This window comes from Aspergillus vadensis, assembly GCF_003184925.1.
Source record: "Aspergillus vadensis CBS 113365 unplaced genomic scaffold BO88scaffold_9, whole genome shotgun sequence".
NCBI lineage: Eukaryota > Fungi > Ascomycota > Eurotiomycetes > Eurotiales > Aspergillaceae > Aspergillus > Aspergillus vadensis.
The window spans coordinates 268,768-288,878 of NW_020292047.1; the positions used below are offsets into that span (position 1 = coordinate 268,768).

The 20,111-nt window shown below is 51.2% G+C and overlaps 7 protein-coding genes across 7 annotated transcripts; 3 read left to right on the top strand and 4 right to left on the bottom strand.

Moving 5' to 3' along the window:
* Positions 1–390: 390 nt before the first annotated feature.
* rsmA (putative bZIP transcription factor (Fcr3)) lies at positions 391–1,713 on the bottom strand (the record flags this gene model as incomplete). The annotated part of the gene is made up of 3 exons (XM_025703956.1): positions 391–1,179; positions 1,246–1,514; positions 1,582–1,713. 3 exons carry the CDS (start codon positions 1,711–1,713, stop codon positions 666–668), a joined length of 915 nt encoding a protein of 304 aa, XP_025563638.1. The 3' UTR covers positions 391–665.
* Positions 1,714–2,092: 379 nt separating this feature from the next.
* BO88DRAFT_487319 (phosducin family protein) lies at positions 2,093–3,528 on the bottom strand. The gene is made up of 4 exons (XM_025712536.1): positions 3,416–3,528; positions 3,178–3,360; positions 2,749–3,104; positions 2,093–2,696 (listed from the first exon to the last, which is right to left on the bottom strand). The coding sequence occupies exons 1-4, from the start codon at positions 3,451–3,453 to the stop codon at positions 2,548–2,550; spliced, it is 726 nt and encodes a 241-aa protein (XP_025563639.1). The 5' UTR covers positions 3,454–3,528; the 3' UTR covers positions 2,093–2,547.
* A 401-nt stretch (positions 3,529–3,929) lies between these two features.
* On the top strand, positions 3,930–7,233 carry BO88DRAFT_269236 (coatomer subunit gamma). The gene is made up of 5 exons (XM_025702339.1): positions 3,930–4,098; positions 4,186–4,496; positions 4,562–5,528; positions 5,586–5,933; positions 5,983–7,233. The coding sequence occupies exons 1-5, from the start codon at positions 4,023–4,025 to the stop codon at positions 7,086–7,088; spliced, it is 2,808 nt and encodes a 935-aa protein (XP_025563640.1). The 5' UTR covers positions 3,930–4,022; the 3' UTR covers positions 7,089–7,233.
* Positions 7,234–7,594: 361 nt separating this feature from the next.
* On the bottom strand, positions 7,595–9,040 carry BO88DRAFT_487321 (F-box domain protein; the record flags this gene model as incomplete). Its single annotated transcript, XM_025712537.1, has 2 exons — positions 7,595–8,585; positions 8,661–9,040. The coding sequence occupies 2 exons, from the start codon at positions 9,038–9,040 to the stop codon at positions 7,784–7,786; spliced, it is 1,182 nt and encodes a 393-aa protein (XP_025563641.1). The 3' UTR covers positions 7,595–7,783.
* Positions 9,041–9,427: 387 nt separating this feature from the next.
* Positions 9,428–12,910, top strand: dps1 (putative aspartyl-tRNA synthetase Dps1; the record flags this gene model as incomplete). Its single annotated transcript, XM_025710003.1, has 6 exons — positions 9,428–9,564; positions 9,621–9,923; positions 9,985–10,746; positions 10,768–10,771; positions 11,116–12,084; positions 12,141–12,910. 6 exons carry the CDS (start codon positions 9,428–9,430, stop codon positions 12,816–12,818), a joined length of 2,853 nt encoding a protein of 950 aa, XP_025563642.1. The 3' UTR covers positions 12,819–12,910.
* A 344-nt stretch (positions 12,911–13,254) lies between these two features.
* On the top strand, positions 13,255–16,631 carry BO88DRAFT_386799 (uncharacterized protein; the record flags this gene model as incomplete). Its single annotated transcript, XM_025704799.1, has 4 exons — positions 13,255–13,502; positions 13,708–14,712; positions 15,122–16,324; positions 16,378–16,631. The coding sequence occupies 4 exons, from the start codon at positions 13,255–13,257 to the stop codon at positions 16,427–16,429; spliced, it is 2,508 nt and encodes an 835-aa protein (XP_025563643.1). The 3' UTR covers positions 16,430–16,631.
* Positions 16,632–16,752: 121 nt separating this feature from the next.
* Positions 16,753–19,391, bottom strand: BO88DRAFT_434752 (ATP-dependent DNA helicase 2 subunit KU80; the record flags this gene model as incomplete). The annotated part of the gene is made up of 10 exons (XM_025709491.1): positions 16,753–17,255; positions 17,299–17,510; positions 17,561–17,946; positions 18,001–18,501; positions 18,553–18,613; positions 18,664–18,832; positions 18,892–18,959; positions 19,013–19,079; positions 19,145–19,199; positions 19,263–19,391. 10 exons carry the CDS (start codon positions 19,389–19,391, stop codon positions 16,753–16,755), a joined length of 2,151 nt encoding a protein of 716 aa, XP_025563644.1.
* Positions 19,392–20,111: the final 720 nt, after the last annotated feature.

Genomic DNA, 20,111 nt, shown 5'->3' on the forward strand with positions numbered 1-20,111 from the left:
ACCACGCAAGCGGTGCAGCTGTATGCATCGTGTTCAGATTAGCCAGCACACATTGGGTTATTTATTACAGAGTAGCTGATGTACCCAAGTTTTTGATGAAGAAAGTAATATTTTCTCCTTTCCTTGCGAGTTATGCCCATTGGCTTTCAAGAGCCATTGTCTGGCAAAAGTGTTCAAGATACAACCAGGCCATAGCTCACGTTGATCGTCGAGCAAACATGCCTTGTAAGGTATCTGTGGACTTCAATCTGTCGGGACCTTGTTAGGTTAATACCACAGCATGGGTGAGGATTCACTCCGGATAGCGCAAATTACAGAACCCGTGGCAATGCACATGCAGTTCTACGTAGCCCTAAGCAAACAGAGTACCCAGGGGATCAACCAATAGTAGTCTGAGCCTGAGAACAAGGAAACCCATTCAAATTTGAGAACAACTCTGGTAGCAGTAGGTATAATGGTTCACTCCTAAATCAATCTCCAATGACTCCAGGAAAGACTCAATGGGGTCCTCCACTTCACGAAACAGTAGCAGATCGCAGCATATGTTCCATGAAGCTTGTGAAAAGCGGTATATACTCCAAAAACAAACCCTGACGCCCGTGCACCGAAATAAAGCGACCAAGAAGCAAGACATTGCATCGTTGAATCCATGCTAAAAGGCGAATTCACAACAAGTCATCGTTGCCAGCAGCTGCACTTTCTTCAATGGCCTGAAGGACCTGGCTTTCCCGAAAGGCAGGCCCCTGCCCATCGCACTGAGCAGTACCTTGCAACCGACCCGAGACATCGCCAATATTCACTAGGCCACGCTTGAAGAGTTCATGGTTCTGGATGAGATCCCAAGTGGCTCCCGAGTCAAGCAATTTCTCACCCGTCTTTCCGCATATGGTGATGCGATGAGCGGGGCCATTACCCCCAACTGCATCGGCTTTAAAATCCGTGGGCGAGTATTGCAATGGCCCTGTCGTTGTCGGTTCCTCATCGGTGGAGCGCTGGCCTGACTGGCGTATTGAAGTTGATGTTGCCCGAAGTATCTCATTTTCGGTCGTAAACTTTGCCAGTTCTCTCTTCAGTCGCTCATTATCCGCCACAAGAGTGTTTGATGCATTTTCGAGGTTGCTAACTTTCTCTTCCAGTTCACGCACATGGCGTTCTTTGCGTTCACGAAATGCGCGCTGGCTGAATTCAGTAATCAGAGATTAGTCTCATGGCATATAACGCAGTCCTCGATCTGAAACCACTCACGCAGCTCTGTTCTGGGCCTTTCGCTTCGATTGCGCCGGGGTCAGACTCTCTTTCTCCTCGCTGCTGCTCCGACCGAGGCTTTGGTCTAAGAGCTGATCATCTCCATCGTAAGAGGCTCGGTCAACGTTCTGGCTAGAGAACTCATTGCTGGTGACCGACTGCTTGGTGAGGGACTCGGGAGGCGAGTGTGGCGGGGCAACGAAGGCAGCGGCTGCGTGAGGATCCTGAAAGCGCAAGTTCGGATCGAAAGACTGATAGTTTTGCGCTCCCTTTCCACAAGTCAGCGTCGTGAGAAGTTTAAATGACTTAGTATCCACAAAGACAAGAGGGACCGACCAAAGGAGCGAAAGCGCCCTGGATGGCCTCGGCTTGAGGGGCCGAATTGCCTTGGTCGGGAGTGGGCAGCCCGTGGACGCCGTAGAGAGGATAAGGTTGCTGGGGATGGTTTGAATAGAACGAATAATCCATCTCGCCTCGTCCTGGAGAAGGAAAGATACAATATATGCTGTTCTTGTGGATTGATGAGGAGGTATGAACCCCAAGAGTAGGGAGGGAGAGAGTCAGCCGGGCCTAGAATTGGATTCACGGCAGCGATGGACTCGGGATGGAACCGCGCAGTGACAAACCCGCCCGGTGGCAGCCCCAAGCCAATTATAGCCAGACTTGGAGCCGCTGAGGGATATCACGCTCCCGGCTGTCATTGGAAATGGATTGCAGCGATCGACCGAATATTGATTCTTAGGCAATTGAAGTCATATGCAAGCCATCTGTTATAGTGCTCTAGATGTCTCTCTCTATGTAAAGAAATTTGGTTATTTTTGTAAATGACAAAATCAAGCACATGGCTATTTGCAGCCACGGAGACCCACTTTGGCGGACGCTTACTACTACTACATACTTGGGTCTGTACTGAGATAGAACCTAGAGGGATTGGTTAAGGTACAAGAAAGTGTAAAATGCTAACACATTCGTGTTCAAAGTTTGGCTGGCTGGCTGCCTACCTACTATGTGATAGGTATTTAGTTAACGGACCGAAAGCTGGAAACCCTGGTGGTACGGAGCTCTACATGTCAAACAAAGATGTAGAAAATTGGTTTAGCCAGCATGACCAATTCTCTGCCAGGTTATCAAGCTGGGATCCATAGTGTGATCTATGTGATGCACGGCGAGATTCCCGTGCATATGTCGGCAAGGATACGATTCGATGCCTATCTGGTTCAAAGGGTCACTGGAACCCAGTCACGGAGAGAGAGGACCGCGACCGTCCAGATTTCAAGATTCATAGTTACTGATTATGTCTCCTTAATCCCAGTCATCGTCGTCATCTTCCACGGTGGGCCTCGAGGACTTCAGCTTGGATGGGCGTTCATCTTCCGAAGAGTCCGATCTTTTCTTCAGACGGACATCGCTTTCTTTGACGGCACCTAATTCCAAGAGCATCTTCTCCAGATCTACGAGGCTCGTATTAGAAACAAAGAAGCAAATGTGAAGAACAGTCCTTACCTTCGACAGTAGTCCTTGGCCCCTTCATCTCCCGCAAGGTTATGAGCTGTTTCATGATCTCGCCATTTCTGTACACCAAGATAGTGGGGGTGTTTCTTTCCGGATAACCTTCGATGCACATGTTGCCTCGAATCTCACAAAACTTTATGTCACCAAACTTCGCCGCTAATTGCCGCCATAATTCGGTCAACCGTTGCGATTCGACATTGGCGCCTGAAGAGCTCAGGTGAACGAGCACAAAGCATTTGTTCGAGGCTTCGGTCACCTCGCGCGCGTAATCGACTTTTTGTAGGGGGTATACTTGATTATGAATGCTAGTTTGCTGGAGTGTAGACAGTTCCGCGAATCGTTTTTGACTGGTACAGGTGGTTAGTGAGGCCGAACTTCCTGGTACATGTGTCAGGGGCATGCTAGCGATCATCACGGTACCGATATTGTTCGAGGAAATCCTCATCTTCTTCATCTTCCAGTGCATCCAACTCGTCCAGATCCTTATCTTCTAGTCTATTTTCATATGCCTTGCGCTCTGCCTCGACAAGGGCTTCTTGGATAAGAGGTTCGGGATCTTGGGGCTTCTCGGGGATAACGCCATGTTTGCGGAGGATGTCATTCCTGCGGGGTGTAAGCTTGTATGGCTAACGGTGGTGAACGAAGTCGACGATCTGACCATTCGGTGTCCTCGTTAGGGTTAACTTCGACTTGCATGGCTGCGGCGGGACTGGGACTGTTTAATGAGCTCCTATGGATTTATAGATATACCAAATGGTATGGTAAGAGTCAGGAAGGAAGACAGAGCAGCCTACACCCTCTACGGACCCTCTGCGGCGAGACATGCCGCGTGTTTGCTCCGTTTGCAGGGTCAGCCACACCGCCCTGTGGCTCAGCCGCCCACAGACGCGGAAGGCCACCTGGAGATTGTTGGAGGCCGTCGGGAGAGCTGCTGTTGCTGCTGCCCTGGCCAAAACACCCATCCTCTACTATCTCCATTGGTCTGTCGTTCTCTCTTTCGGCTTCTTTTCCGGGGACTGGGCAAGTGTCTCTATATCTTCACTGGCCACCCCCCTTTTTTCATCAATTTTGTCTTTGAAAGATAATGAGGGCGCCATAGTCGTGTACATACACCGCCTGCACCACGACTAACCCATCATACTGACCCGCCCTTATTCGTCTCCCATTGAACAATCCCCCGACGTCACCCGTACGGGGCCCATTATCAACCTAGAGAGAGCCATTAAACACCTGTGCTGCTGCGGCAATCACTGCAGCCCGTCACAATGTCTTATATGAAGAAAGATGAGGACGCTGATCAGTCCATGATCAAGCTGGATCGGACCTCCGTGTTTCAAGATGGTAAGGGTCTATCAGTTTCGCTCTTCTCTGGAGTCGCATCAAGACCCTGAATGTGATTGCTGACTTTCTTCTCTTCCTCTTCTATAGCGCGACTGTTCAATTCCTCTCCCATATCTCCTCGAACATGCCGTACTCTCCTGACCAAGATCGCCGTCCTCCTTTTTACCGGGGAGCAGTTCCCCACGAACGAGGCCACCACATTGTTCTTCGGCATTTCCAAGCTATTCCAGAACAAGGACCCCTCTCTGCGACAAATGGTCTACCTGATCTTGAAGGAACTTGCAAACACGGCGGAGGATGTGATCATGTCAACCAGCATTATCATGAAGGACACTGCTGTCGGCAGCGACGTTCTGTATCGGGCAAATGCCATCCGTGCCTTGTGCCGCATCATTGACGTAAGCGCATTGGGAACCCTTACTCTATTGTCAAACGAGATATCTGATAATGGTCGTCCATGCAGGCTACTACTGTGCAAGGTATCGAGAGATTAATCAAGACCGCTATCGTCGACAAGACCCCTTCGGTATCCTCCGCAGCGCTGGTCTCCTCCTATCACCTTCTTCCGATCGCGCGCGATGTGGTCCGTAGATGGCAGAGTGAGACACAAGAGGCTGCTTCGGGCGGGAAGCAATCGACTGGATTCCTTGGGTTTGGTGGCAGCTCTCAGGCTCACGCCATCTCGCAATCGAACTTCATGACTCAATACCACGCCATTGGTCTCCTGTACCAGATGCGCTCGCATGACCGTATGGCTCTGGTGAAGATGGTTCAGCAGTATGGTGCGGCTGGAGTGGTCAAGAGCCCCGCGGCTCTTGTCCTTCTGGTGCGGTTGGCGGCTAAGCTGGCGGAAGAAGACCAGGGCTTGAGAAAGCCTATGATGCAGATGCTTGATGGCTGGCTCCGACACAAGCATGAGATGGTCAACTTCGAAGCGGCAAAGGCCATCTGCGATATGAGGGATGTCTCGGACGCGGAAGCCTCCCAGGCCGTCCATGTCTTGCAGCTGTTCCTTTCCTCGCCCCGCTCTATCACCAAGTTTGCCGCAATCCGCATCCTTCATAACTTCGCAAGCTTCAAGCCTCACGTGGTGAACGTCTGCAACCCCGATATCGAAGCCCTTATCTCCAACTCCAACCGTTCCATCGCTACATTTGCCATCACGACTCTTCTGAAGACCGGTAACGAGGCCAGCGTCGATCGCCTGATGAAGCAGATTTCCGGCTTCATGGCAGACATCACGGACGAATTCAAGATCACGATTGTGGAGGCCATTCGCACCTTGTGCCTCAAGTTCCCTAGCAAGCAGGCCGGCATGCTTTCGTTCCTGAGCGGCATTCTGAGAGATGAGGGTGGCTACGAGTTCAAGCGCAGCGTGGTTGAGAGCATGTTCGACCTCATCAAGTTTGTCCCCGAAAGCCAGGAGGATGGTAAGCTCTCCCCTAGAAGCTCTGGGTCTTTTTTTTCGTGCCAACTAACAGAACTAGCGCTCGCCCATCTGTGTGAATTCATCGAGGACTGCGAGTTCACCAAGTTGTCCGTCAGGATATTGCACTTGCTTGGTGTGGAGGGACCTAAGACGTCACACCCTACCAAGTTTATTCGCTACATCTACAACCGTGTCGTTTTGGAGAATGCCATTGTGCGAGCTGCCGCCGTGACCGCTTTGGCCAAGTTCGGTGTCGGACAGAAGGATCCTGAAGTCAAGTCCAGTGTTTCTGTCCTTCTCACCCGATGCCTTGATGACGTCGATGACGAAGTGCGTGACCGTGCTGCCCTCAATCTGCGGTTGATGAGCGAAGAGGATGAGACTGCTAGCCGCTTTATCAGCAACGGTAAGCTTCCTGCGAACTAGGCTTGTTTATACTTTGTTAACGACATCAGAGTCCATGTATTCGCTTTCGACATTCGAGCACCAGCTCGTGATGTATGTTACATCAACAGACAAGGCGACGTTTGATGCTGCATTCGACGTTGCCACGATCCCGGTTGTTTCACAGGAGCAGGCGTTGGCTGAGGAGCGGACCAAGAAGCTCACAAGCGCGACGCCCACTCTTAAGGCACCTTCGACTGGCCCGCCCAAGGGCAAGGCCAACGGTGTGGCCGAGGCCGTCACGGTCGCCGCCACTCAGAAATACGCCGAACAGCTTATGCAGATTCCAGAGCTCAAGGAGTACGGCACTTTGCTCAAGTCCTCTGCGCCTGTTGAACTTACGGAGAGCGAGACGGAGTATGTTGTTACGGCTGTTAAGCACATCTTCAAGGAGCACGTTGTGCTGCAGTACGACATTAAGAACACTCTGCCGGACACTGTTCTGGAAGACGTGACAGTAGTTGCGACGCCGTCGGAGGAAGATGTTTTGGAGGAGGAATTCATCGTTCCTGCTCCTAAGCTGGCCACGAATGAGCCCGGTATCGTTTACGTCACCTTCAAGAAACTTGCTGGCGAGCACAGCGTTCCTGTTATCTCCTTTACGAACAACCTCAAGTTCACCAGTAAAGAGATCGACCCCACTACCGGCGAGCCTGAGGACAGCGGCTATGATGACGAGTACCAGGTTGAGGACCTGGATCTCACGGGCAGTGACTACGTTATCCCAACTTTTGCTGGCAGCTTCGACCACGTGTGGGAACAGACGGGTGCCAACGGTGAGGAGGTCAGCGAGACTCTTCAGCTCAGCAACATGAAGGGCATCTCAGGTAGGCCAACCCCTCTCCAAATCCGGCCTAAATCCTCAAAAACTAATCTCATCACAGATGCCACCGAGCAACTAATCTCTACGCTCTCCCTGCAGCCCCTCGAGGGCACGGATGTGGCCCTCAGCAACAGCACGCATACACTGAAACTGTTCGGAAAGACAGTGACAGGCGGCCGGGTTGCATCCCTTATCAAAATGGCCTTCTCCAGCAAGACTGGAGTGACCATGAAGATTGTCGTCCGGGCGGAGGAAGAAGGAGTTGCGGCTGCTGTGATTGCGTCCGTTTCCTGAGCTTCATGGACCCCTGTAAATGTGTAAAGGAGGCATGTTCGCGAGGCGCATGAGTCCTGCATTATGAGATCAGATATTTCTTGTTTCCCCCCCTGCTTCATTTTCATTTTCCTTTTTATTCTTTTTTCTCTTCATCTATAATTCTGGTGCCGAGTTAGATGCGATGAATATCTTGCGTAGGCGTCAAACTACCCTATTCATTCGAATTACCTATTTCTCTTCATTTCCATATCTTACTTGTTCTTGTTCCAGCTGACTGTATCTTTCAACATGTTACTTGTTCCCCCCCATGTTTCTCTGCCGATGTTTGTCCCCTCCCCTTGACAATTCTTCGAACATGTTAGCATGTCCCCGCCCCCTTGCTTTGTCTTCGTGTCATTGCCCGTTTCACTTGTCCGGGTGGCCGGTGGAACTGGGAAATGGCTGGAGTCGTTCTGTAGTCAAAAGCGTCATCATACTATATCTACCATTATGTTTAGAGATTCTTTGCTTCCGCTTCGTGTTTTGTAGAGAGCTTTTTATATTACTACTACTAGTAAGTAGCTAAGCATTGGATGAAGCCGTATCGTGCGGGAAATATATTCGGTCTATCATATTGAATCTTCAACAAGCAAAATATATAAACAAACTCTAGCCGAGAACATCTGATGGAATGTAAACAAAAAGGTATATAAAAAAGATTGAAAGAACGCCGATCATATATAATAAACGCCAATCGTGTCATCATCATCAGTATAATCGCTCTTCTCTACCCCGTTCTTGAAAGAAGATTTGGAATTTCTTCGCTCCTTCTTCGAGAACCGGCTATGAATGAAGTCATCGATCTCCGTGTCTTCCAGGATTCGCTGGTTGGTGCAGAACAGCTCAGAGAAGCCGACCGATCGGAGGTTCGCTAGGCCGTACTCCATGGCTGTGATTAACGAGCTTGTGCTGAAGGTTATGTTGGCGTCTAGACTTGGGAACCCAAATTCGAGATCCTCGAGCGGTAGTGGGGGGTGCATGTGACTGAGGATATCGAAGAAGGAATCATTGACTAAATCGCCAGGAATGCTGAGGGAGGCTAGTTCAGGGAGGAAGACTGGAATGGCATTGATGGATTCGGGTTGCAGGTTTCGGTTTGAAGCGGAGACGATGAAGCGTTTGAGGTTGGCTAGTTGGGGGTTGCTCATTAGGCTGCCGAGGTTGGACATGGAGAGATCGGCGCAGTTCTTGAGGGTTAGGGTAGTCATTGTGCGAGGCCAAGGAAAGGAAGACATGGGTATGGAACGGTAGTGGCCGCTGAATTGTAGGCGTTGGAGGTTAGGAGGCCATTCTATTGTGGCTGCAGTGTCGTCGTAGGTGGTGATGGAGGTTGAGCGCGGAAGGCGGAGGGTAGTGAGTCTGCGGAGTTTGCTGATCGCTCTCTTGAGATCGGGAAAAGGGATTGGATCGCCCACTAGCGATAAGTCGAGGTGTCTGATGTTTGTACATTTGGAGAGAGCCGGAAGGCTGTTGATGCTGTTCACTAGTATCAGGATCAAGTATCTGGAGTAGGCGGAAGGCATGCACAACGAGCATGTAGATTAGACTTACGCAAAGGAAATTCTTGGAGCCAGAAATATTTCCAGATTTTCCTTCACTCTTCCCAGCAGTCGTGCGGTCAAACTGTTCGAACTATGATATACGAGGCCACTAAGGTCCAGTTTGTGAACTAGACTGCCCAATTGTAACTTGTTCTTTCGTGCGCCGATTGTCGGACAAATGGTGTCGGTGAAATTCTTGAAAGCCGTCCCAGCGCTCACGCGCGGCTTCTCATAGAGATATGGAATGGCTACGGAGTACCATTGGCGTGAGACAAGGCAGCAGGCGTGGAGAGTGGCCTGGCGATGACCATCATCTGCGGCGGCGTAGGTGATAATCTCCACCACAATTTCTGTGGGGAGATAAATCTGGCGTGAGGGCATCAAAGGCATTATGGGCAGTCATGAATGGCATCAATGCCCATGGCAGGTCGAAATTAAGAGTCCGCAGACATGGGTGGGGGAGATATGTAGCTGCCCGGGGCGACAGATATATCTAGTGTCAGTCATGCAAGTTGTGTGGTGGGGAAGAAAAGAAGTAAGTCGGATGGCGATCAAGAAAATGTGAGGGGAAAAGAAAATGGCGGAGAAGCGAGATGATATCATTCCGCCGATTGCCAGCTGCATCTCCGCCTTCCGCACGTCTCTCCTCCGGCCTGTTCTTCTGCAGCTCCCTGTCATCCGGACGACTCCCATCCGCTCAATTGTATCCGTTCACCGCTGTTGCTTGTGATTGTTATTTCTCATACTTATTAGATATCTACTATTAACACTTCGAGTATGCGATCGCAGTCTCTTTGGCGCTCCCTTGCGCTGTTGCAGAGTACTTCCACCCGCTCCTTGGTAAACACTGGTCTGGGCCGACGTGCCTTTCAGACTGCCAATTCCCGCGTCCCCGACTTCGCCTTTGCATTTGAGTGAGTAAGCAACTTCTATCCACGCTGGTGTAGCACTTAGTCTGACTGGTGTCTAGCATCGATGGCGTGCTGCTACGATCCTCTAAACCTATCCCCGGAGCCGCTGAGTCGCTAGCCCTTCTCAAAGAACAGAACATCCCGTTTCTCCTCTTGACAAATGGTGGTGGAAAACATGAAACTGAACGAGTGGCGGAAATAAGCGAGAAGCTCCAGGTCCCATTGGAGCCGGAGGTAATCGTTCAAAGCCATTCGCCTTTTGCGGAGCTTGTGCGCGGACCAGACGAGCAGAGTGCCCTAGAGAACAAATGCGTGCTGGTGGTCGGAGGAGAAGGTGATCGTTGTCGCCAGGTAGCGCAGATGTATGCAGGCCTATGTTTGTCCCCAACATTTCGTGGATGATCGTCTTAACAATGGATGCAGGTACGGCTTCAAGAACGTGGTGACACCGGGCGACATCTACATGGCGAACCCATCTATCTGGCCTTTTAGGTCTTTCCAGAGCTATTACGAGAAGATTTCTAAGCCATTGCCAAACCCAAAGGATCCCAATGACCCCTCGAGAGGGTTGAAGATAGACGCCATCTTTGTCTTCAATGACCCGCGGGACTGGGCTCTAGACGCTCAGATCATCACCGACGTCCTACTATCGTCGGAGGGCGTGATAGGCACCATCTCCGAAAAGAACGGTCGGACTGATCTCCCTAATCGGGGTTTTCAACAGGATGGGCAACCGCATCTGTACTTTTCGAACCCAGACCTCTGGTGGGCTGCAGCCTACCACCTTCCTCGTCTTGGCCAGGGAGGATTCCGCGAGGCACTGGAAGGCATCTGGGCTGCCGTGACTGGAGGCCCGAGCAAAGGCGTCGAGCTGAAGAAGACTATCATTGGCAAGCCTTACCAGGGGACGTACGAGTTCGCGGAGCATCAGCTCTTGCGCAACCGTGCTAGAGTATTCGGCTCGGACGCCCAGCAGCCTTTGCGAAATGTGTATATGATCGGAGACAACCCGGAGTCAGATATCCGTGGCGCGAACAGCTACCGGAGCGAACATGGCAGCAAGTGGCACTCAATTCTGGTGCGAACCGGTGTCTACAATGGTGGTGAGCCAGCGTGGACTCCGACGACGATCGCTGATAACGTGCACAAGGCAGTTGAGTGGGCATTGAAGAACTCACAGTGGCGGTCTTAGAGGTAACGGTGTAGATTTGTATTTGTCTTCCTTTTTTGAGCGAGCATTTGATAATTAGACTGCGACTGCACCTGCGAGCATAGCGAATAGACTATCACTTGTATATAGTACAGCAAATATTATGCAGCGCATTATTATATAATCATTTGGCATGGCAGCATCCGCATCAGGTGATGGACAGCCCCTCCTAGGGCTTAGGGCTGTGGGCCTCGGACGGCGGGGTGACTCAAAAGAGAAAGTTGGAGCTCCATTCAGGCCGACGGACTGGTTCCTGATCGCCTTGCTGCTCTCTCCTTCCCTCCATCAACACCCTATTCACACCTTTCACCATGGCGGACTCCGAATTGCCCACTCGCCCCAAGCCCGAAGAAACCCCCGCCGCTGCGGCCGCCCCCGCCGAGGGTGCCGAGGCCAGCAAGAGCGCCAGCAAGAACGCCGCGAAGAAGGCCGCAAAGGAGAAGGCCAAGGCTGAGAAGGCTGCTGCTCGTGCTGCCCAGGAGAAGGCTCAAGCTGCTGCCGCCGCTGCCGACGACACCGCCAAGGACCTGTATGGCAAGCTCCCCGAGTCCGAAGATGTCATCGCCGCGACGAGATTCTCCGACATCTCCGACGAGCACTACGAGAAGGAGGTTACCCTGGTGGCTCGCGTCGACAATGCCCGTGTGCAGAGTGCCAAGCTGGCTTTCCTGATGCTGAGACAGCAGGGTCAGAAGCTGCAGGCCGTCATTGCTCTTGCGGAGCCCATCTCCCGTCAGATGATCAAGTACACTGGTGGATTGAACGTCAACTCCATTGTCCAGGTCACCGGTATCATCAAGAAGCCTGCCGTGCCCATCTCGTCAGCTACCCTTAGCAACCACGAAATCCACATCCGCAAGGTCTACATGATCTCCGAGGCGGCCCAGATGCTCCCTATGCAGGTCAAGGATGCCGAGAGACCGCCCCCGGAGACCAGCGAGGAGGGATTCGAGGTTGGTGAGGATGGTGCTCCTATTGTCACTCTCAAGACCCGTCTCGACAACCGGGTCCTCGATCTCCAGACCGAAACCAGCCAGGCTATCACCTGGATCTCCAGCGGCGTCGCCGAACTGTTCGCCGAATACATGATCAAGAGCGGTTCGCGGTGGATCTTCACCCCCAAGCTGGTGGGTGCGGCTACCGAGGGTGGTAGCAACGTCTTTGAGGTCAAGTACTTCAAGAAGAACGCCTACCTGGCCCAGAGTCCCCAGCTGTACAAGCAGATGTGCATTGCTGGTGACATGGAGAGCGTTTTCGAAATTGCTCCCGTCTTCCGTGCTGAAGACAGCAACACCCACAGACACTTGACTGAGGTAGGCCCAAATGCTCACAAAAGCATCAGCTTGCGTACGTATACTGACTTCGCCAGTTCGCTGGTCTCGATTTCGAGAAGACTTTCCGCGGCCACTACCACGAGGTTCTGGAGTTCGCCGAGAACCTCCTCGTCTTCATCCTCTCCCAGCTCAAGGAGCGCTACGCTGACAAGATCGCCATCATCCAGAAGTCTTACCCCAAGGCCGGTGACTTCAAGCTCCCCAAGGATGGCAAGGCTCTCCGCCTGAATTACATGGACGGTGTTGCTCTGCTGAAGGAGGCCGGTGTCGATGTCTCCGAGCAGGAGCGCTTCGAGAACGATTTCACCACCGCGATGGAGAAGCAGCTGGGACAGATCATCCGTGACAAGTACGACACCGACTTCTACGTGCTCGATAAGTTCCCGATGGCCGTCCGTCCTTTCTACACCAAGGCATGCCCGGAGGACCCCCGCTTCTCCAACTCGTATGACTTCTTCATGCGTGGTGAGGAGATCATGTCTGGTGCCCAGCGTATCCACGACATCAAGGAGCTGGAGGAGTCGATGGTCGCCAAGGGCCTCAACCCCAACCAGGAGGGATTCGAGGACTACCTGTCTGCTTTCCGCCAGGGCTGTCCTCCCCACGCCGGTGGTGGTCTGGGTCTGAACCGTATTGTCATGTTCTTCCTGGGTCTGCCTAACGTTCGTCTGGCGTCCCTCTTCCCCCGTGACCCCCAGCGTCTCCGCCCTTAAGCGGGTGGCTAGAGCCGCAATAGATTACAAGACCTGTATCTGGATACAAAAGAATATAATGGAGCGACGAATTGAATGTTTAGCGTTTTAAGGTCTATACCTACCAATTAGCGTAGCTCATAGTAAGATAGGACGTGAGTAGCATTTACTGGAAATATGGTCATGACTGCGGATTTATCCAATATTTCTTGTTGTATACTGCATGATCACTTGGGATCGTAGGTTAGGACGGAATCGAGTATCACCTAGTAGTAGTAACGGATGCTTTTCATAGGTAGAATTCTGACAGTGTTGTCATAGTGGCTCCCTATACTCCGTAGTAAGTAGAAAGTGGCCCAAGCTCCCGGGGGGAAACATTGGATCGCCGGCATTTTCTCCGCCTGAACTTTTGCTCCCTCCAACTCCATCCCAACAACCAAACCAGACCATGACCAACATGCCCGACAAACGCAAACCCTCCGGCTCAGTCACCGGCTACTCTCCCTACGCGAAACGTTCCCGACCGTCCTACGCCGAAGAAGATGACGAAGAAGAAGCACAGCCGACCGTGACTCCATACGAACGCCCGCGCAACCACCCAGTATACGGCCAAAAGAGCGCTTTTCCGGGTCTAGACGTCGCGGGTGATGATGAGCTATTCTACGGACCTGCTGAAGATGGCTTGGAATATTTACGCATGGTTCGGTAAGCTTGACTCTCCTTTCTTGATGCTTTCCTTTTGTTTTGTATTTTCTTCTGTTTCGGCTCTTTTCGCTTCCCGCTTGCTAAATGCCTGCGTGTTTCGGACTTTAGCTCGCGAAAGATGGCCTCCTTCGGCATTTCTTGAATTCGGCGATGTGATGTGATGTGATGTGACGTGGCTCATTTTTTTGATTCTGGTTTGTTGTAGATCGGAAGCGAATTCACTCCCTTTCTTGTTTACGGCACCGCAAACGACCGAATCGACTGCTGCGACGGAGCAGGAGCAGCAGCAGGAGCAGAATGGCGAGGAACCGCAACAACAGCAGGAGGAGGTGAAGGATATAGCAGAGCCTGTTCCTGAGGGGGTGGTTATTGATGGTGTTTACTTTGTTCCTCCTACGTCGAAGACCAACACTACTGTCGCCCCTGCTGCGGATGTCGCCGACGAGGGCATCTCCGACGCCCAATCAAGCTACTATAACCTCCTTCACCACCGCTTCCTGCTCCTTCGATCGATACTGAAATGCACACCACCCTCCGAAGCTATCGCCGGGCTCGATGAATCCCACCCGATCAGTCTGCCGCGGCACTCGCGAAACGCGCGCAAGGAATGGCGCCGACTACTCCTGGCGGTGGATCCACAGACTGTACAGCTGGCATGTATGGATATGGAGAGTGTTCTGGGTGTACTGGAGATCATGGCGCGGTTAATGTCGGAGAATGTACGGAGTGGGGATGCGCAACGGGTTCGACGCATCGGGGCTTGGGCGTGGGGGTTGCTGGGGAAGTGTCGGGATGTTGGACAATTGGGAACAGAGGAGGTTGGAGAGATTCGGGATCTGGGAAAGAGAGCTGTGAAGATCCTGAGGAAGATGAGGGAGGAGGATGAGAAGAAGATGCAGGAGGGAGACGGGTCGGATGAGGAGAACGACGAAGATGACACGGGGGACAACGCTGCAGAGGGAGAGGAAGGAGGACAACAAATGGATGGACCAAGTGACGATCAGGATCACGATATGCAGGATGTGGAGGAAGAGAAGCCTGCTACTGAGGAGGAGCTGGAGGCAGCCAAAGCACGACTTCAGGCGAAGCTCGCAGGTGGAGATGAGCAACCCACAATCACCGAACCCGAGGTTAACAACGAGGAACCTACGAATGAAGCGGCGACACAGACTCGCGCCATGCTGGACATGATCATCACGGTCATCGGGGAGTATTATGGGCAACGGGACCTGCTGGGAGCACGCGAGCTATGGAATGGGCCCGAGGCTACCGCATGACGAGAGAAAGATTGAGTGACCCACCGTTTAGTGAACAAGATACCCAGTAATATAGGAAAGTCGAATACAATTTAAATGCAGTAATTTGAAGCCTAATCATATCGCTACTCAAGTGTTCAATGTATAGATAGTTGTGTGCAGACAACCCCGAAAGTAAGCGGTAACTAACTAATGACCTTGGCGTCATTGTTGTGATCCGGCGGTGACTTACTTTACTTCCTTATCAGCGCATCTCATCCTCCACCGCTTCACCATTACTCACCATCTACACTCACACCTCAATCCAACGCAAACAATGCCCCAATAACTCCATCATCCACTATCACCACCAACCCCTACAAGCACACCAAACCCACAAAATAAAGGAACCCCAACAATAATGCCCCCAACAACCCTCGAAATCAGCATCCCCACAACCAGCATCTCCGCAACCCAACCCCCCTACACCCTCTACAACATCACCCTCCGCCTGCCCCTCCGCTCATTCACCATCTCAAAGCGCTACTCCGACTTCACCACCTTCCACAACACCCTAACCTCCCAAACAAATGCCGCCCCACCAGCCCCCCTCCCCCCGAAATCCTGGTTCCAGAACACCATCAACAACGCCACCCTGCGCGAATCCCGCCGCGAAGCACTAGAAGCCTACCTGCGCGCGATCAACGAAAGTGACGATCCCCGATGGCGAAACAGTCCCGCATGGCGGGCGTTTTTGAATCTTCCTAGCCTACCATCCAACAACAATAGCACTGGTGGTGGTAATGGGGGCGCAAGTACCCGTCTCCACGCAGCAATCACCGACCCCGGCGACTCCGAAGGCGGAGGGATCACGGACCCGATTCTCTGGCTGGATTGTTTCAGGGATATGAAGGGACATTTACACGATGCGAGATTGTATTTGACGAGACGGGATCAGGAGACCACGCCGCAACGACAGCATGAGAGTTCGGCGAGGGCGAAGAGTGAGCTTGTTAGGGCGGGGGGGTTGATTGGGAGTTTGGAGAGTGGGTTGAGGAATTTGAGTAACACATCTACTTCTGGTGGGGAGGAGAATAATAATAATGTAGGGTCAAGACCGGGTAGTAAACTCGGGCGCAGGAATACCGCTACGACTGCCTCGGCGTGGAGCGTTAGTGGGAACAATACCCTCGGGGAAGGGGAGATGCGACGACGGAAGGATCTACTGATTAACGCGAGGAAAGAGAAAGATGGGCTGGAGGATCTGTTGAATGCTATGGCGGCGAAGAGTCGGATTGATAGTGCGGTAGCGTCGATTCAGGATAAGGAGGCGTTGATGGGGACGCAGGGAGGCAAGAAGGCGATTAGGTCGTCTGGGAGGGTGTTGGGGAGGGAGACGGAGAGGACGCGTGAATTGGATAATACTGGGGTGGTGCAGTTGCAGAAGCAGATGATGCAGGATCAGGATGTTGCGGTCGATGAGTTGATGAGGATTGTTAATCGGCAGAAGGAGTTGGGGATTGCCATTAATAATGAGTTGCAGGTGCAGAATGAGTTGTTGAATTTGGCGGATGAGGATGCTACCAGGTATGTTTTCCTACATTTCATTCTTTTGGGGGGTTTTGCTAATCTGGCTGTAGGTTGGGTGGGAAGATTGATATTGGGAAGAAGAGGATTGGGAGGATTTCTTGATGTGGATAGGATGCTATGGTTGTTTGTGATGTCTATTTCTACTCATGGTCATGGTTGATATCCCCTATATTGTTCATCGAATTGGTACTATATGTTATGTGTGTGTGTGTTACTTTGGCACGGAATAGGCCTTGTTACTTAGCGCACAGGATTATCGTGGATATTGTACTCTAGCGAGCACAGTCATGCAGCATTGAAGCATGTTCATTTATCATGATCCAACCGTTATCCACTATTTGACAGGTAAAAATAGGAGTCTGGTTTGTAGGTCTGGCTATTATACCCTTCCTGGAGGACTAAGCCATATCAGAATACCCCAGTCTTCACTTAGCAGCCATAGACACAAACGCCTTCGCCTCCTCTTCCTCCACCTCGGACCGATCAGACTCCCCCTTGTCAATCAACCCCAACTTGCTCCTCCTGAGCAGCCACCACAGCTCCCGTCTATCCCCACCAAGCTCCTCCTTCAACAACTTCTCCTTCAGCTGCTTCAAGAAATCATTATACAGCGCAGGTTCCTCATAATCGATCAGTTCCTCCCGCATCACAACTAGCCCCTCAGCGACCCGAGGATAATTAACATCGCCAAGACTGTGTCTGATTTGGTCTTCGATGATAGTGCTCATCTGCTTCACTGCATCCTTGATTGTGTCGATGTTCTCTGCCTGCGAGAGCGTCTGCTTGAATTCGGGGATTGCATTGTTGGGTGAGATCTTTGTGCGCTTCTCTTGGTGGAGAAGTGCATCCACGTCGAGACCAGATAGTGGCTTCTCCGTTTCACGGGATCGTTTGGTGCCCTTGGTTTTTGGTGGGACTGAAATCATCGCTGTGAGTATGAAGAAATTTTGGGGGAGGGGGAAGGGACTGACCTTTCTTGACGTCTGATACTGCTACTAGCTTGTCTAGGTATTTCTTAGACTTCTCAACGAGGTCATCCGGAGGGTGGGAGAACTTTGTTAGGACTGGGGCAGGGGGAGGAATAGGGTCGTTAGGATGGATGGCACGATGGCGGACGGCAGAATCGATGCGGTGCAGGACTGGTGAGAAGGAGTCGTCGATTGGGAGACATTCCGTCGGGTCACTTTGTTTGAAGTCAGCAGGGAAATTGAGATCGCTTTTGGTCAATCTCACCCGTTCTCGTCCGTATCGGTGAGCTCCATGCTTTTCACGTATTTGTCCATTGCATTCAGCAGATCGTCGCTGGGTAGGTTGCGATGCTGCGTCACCACTTTACCAGACACTGTAACGACCCTGTCGAGTGGAGGGAAGCGGTACGTTCGTACGTCTTCTGCGAATGGCAATTGCGCCTCGAGGAGACACTCGTAGTCGGGTTCGATTGATGGTGCAAGCACAACTATGACAGGGGGCTTGTTCTCTTTCAGCACCATACGGGCAACAGCATACGATTCCAGCTCGAAGAGTGCATGTATGAAGGAGGAAAGAGCGAGTGCTGCCTTGTCATTGGCGCGCTGCGCAATGATGATGTTTGTCGTCGACATGTGCATGTACCGATCATACTAATAGCAAGATTAACTAAGCAGCACACAGCAGATATGGAGGGTAGAACTTACTCGATCGCTCTGTATGAACCCAAGAAGTTCGATAGCCGCAAATGTCTCCAGGGTGGTGATATTCTCATCCGTCTCGCTGATAGGGACCAATGTCCGCCCGTACTCGTAACCTTTGGCAAGTTGGTCTCGATCCACGGTTGTCACTCCGTCTTCAGTAGTCCCATCGTCAATTTGGTAGGATCTGCTGTTTCGAACACCTACAAGAGAACTACCATCTTGCGAACCCGCTCCCGCCGCTTCCATCTCCTCTTCGTTACGTACTGTGAACTGACTAGCCGACGGCGCCTTCGCAACGTATGTCCTGTAGTAGCGCTCCACGGGGATTCGAACTGCAGTATCATATTCTGCGGGGTTTCCTAGCTGTAAATGGCCCTTGAAGCTTGCCGTTATCCTTGTGCTCTTTACACGAGGTGTTTCTAGCTCCGCAACAGCTTGTTCTAGGGTTCCATAAGCTCCATCGCAGTCTTCAGCCAGACTACGCAGGAGTGCTTCGTTTTCCGCCTGTAGTAGTTGTCATTAGCAGTCCAGAGCAGACGGAACAGTGTGTAATACCTTTCGCGGATCTTTATCTTCCTCCTTCACTCCGTAGTCAGGGTCATCAAAGTCAGGTCCCCTGCAGCATGTTAGTAACCCCATGCCCCAAGTGTATCAATCGATACTAACAAGATAATCAGTTCAATATTATCCTCCTTAATCTTCTTCGTTATCTCGCTGAGATTATCCGGATTCATCGGGCCCTGCCCATTAGTAACCAGGACAATCCTGCGCTTATACTTCAGTTTCTTGCACTGAGTGATGATCATCTGAATCGCAAGCACAAGCGCAGAGATAGCTATACTAATCAGCTAAAGCCCAACTACTCCAATCACTATTCAAAGAACTGCAACTCACCATCTCCCTTATTAGTCTTGCTAGGCTTTATCCGGTCGCTCAAACTCCGGATATCCGGCATAAGGAACCTATACTTCGTCAGCGAATCACCAGAAAATCAACAGACAAAAATGCACCATACTGCTTAATGCCTGATAAGACAGAAATATGCGAATAATCAGAATCATCCTCCAGTTCATTCGCGGTATCTAGACGTTCCTGCATTAGCTCCGACCCATCAACTACATTACCCGTCGGGAAGAAGCTCACTCACCATCTGTCCTCAGCCCAAGAACACCGATCAAAGCCATTTTTCGTCCGGTGGCCACCTATCCAAACATAAGCTTACAAGTATGACATAACTATATAGAGAGGGAGAAAAAAAAACTCACCGTCCCTGTGATGCGATCCCAAACATACTGCATCGCCCAGTCGAGATCCGTCACTTCGCGACCATGACGGCGCTCTCCCATGGACTTGCCACAGTCCACGATATAGACAGTTGCCTCTTTATCGGCCATTTTCAGTATGCAAGACTAAAGAGATCTATGAAATCAGATCCATTCGATGCCGCCGCTGGCTCGACATAAAAAGGGACGAGCTCAAGGCAGAAAGATGCACTCTGAGTAGGCAGACGCGTGATATTTCCCGATTGGGACTGGGCGGGACGCGAAAGCACATGACATAATCCTGTGGATGCTGACTAAGAAGGGTGTGCAGTGGGCAGCTTATACTACATTCTAATTAATTCATAGCATAGATCTAATAATTGTTTGGGATGCATAGTTGCTCCGATTGTAACTGTGTTTCGTTGGTGGGTATCAAGGAATACTGCGAACAACACATATGGGAGTCTGCACTTGGTATAAGTATATAGTTTCAACTGAGGGGAGTGTAGCGCCCGATTCATTACATACTTAACGGAGCCACCATGACTGAGTACTGATATCATGTTACTTCTTACCAGTACTTCTAACGGATGGACAATTGGAAATCCGAAACTTATTTTCATCTGATCGAAGTAATCGTTGGTTTCCTAAGCTCGAAAAAGACCAAGTATGTCACAGAAAGAGTATGATCTATATTATTCACAGGAGACGTGCAATACCAGATGGTACCAGTTCGGCCATCTCTTCCAAGTCGCTAGGTACGGGTAGAAACTCCAATGCCATATGCAGAGCTAAAAAAAAAAAAAAAAAAAAAAAAAAAAAAAAAAAAAAAAAAAAAAAAAAAAAAAAAAA

Coding starts and splice junctions, on each gene's coding strand:
- BO88DRAFT_487319 (XM_025712536.1), bottom strand. CDS start 3,453: ATGCAAGTCGAAGTTAACCCTAACGAGGACACCGAATG. Junction 3,361..3,415: donor CCTAACGAGGACACCGAATG/GTCAGATCGTCG, acceptor TACACCCCGCAG/GAATGACATCCTCCGCAAAC. Junction 3,105..3,177: donor GATTTCCTCGAACAATATCG/GTACCGTGATGA, acceptor CACCTGTACCAG/TCAAAAACGATTCGCGGAAC.
- BO88DRAFT_269236 (XM_025702339.1), top strand. CDS start 4,023: ATGTCTTATATGAAGAAAGATGAGGACGCTGATCAGTCCATGATCAAG. Junction 4,497..4,561: donor CCTTGTGCCGCATCATTGAC/GTAAGCGCATTG, acceptor TCGTCCATGCAG/GCTACTACTGTGCAAGGTAT. Junction 5,529..5,585: donor CCCCGAAAGCCAGGAGGATG/GTAAGCTCTCCC, acceptor TAACAGAACTAG/CGCTCGCCCATCTGTGTGAA.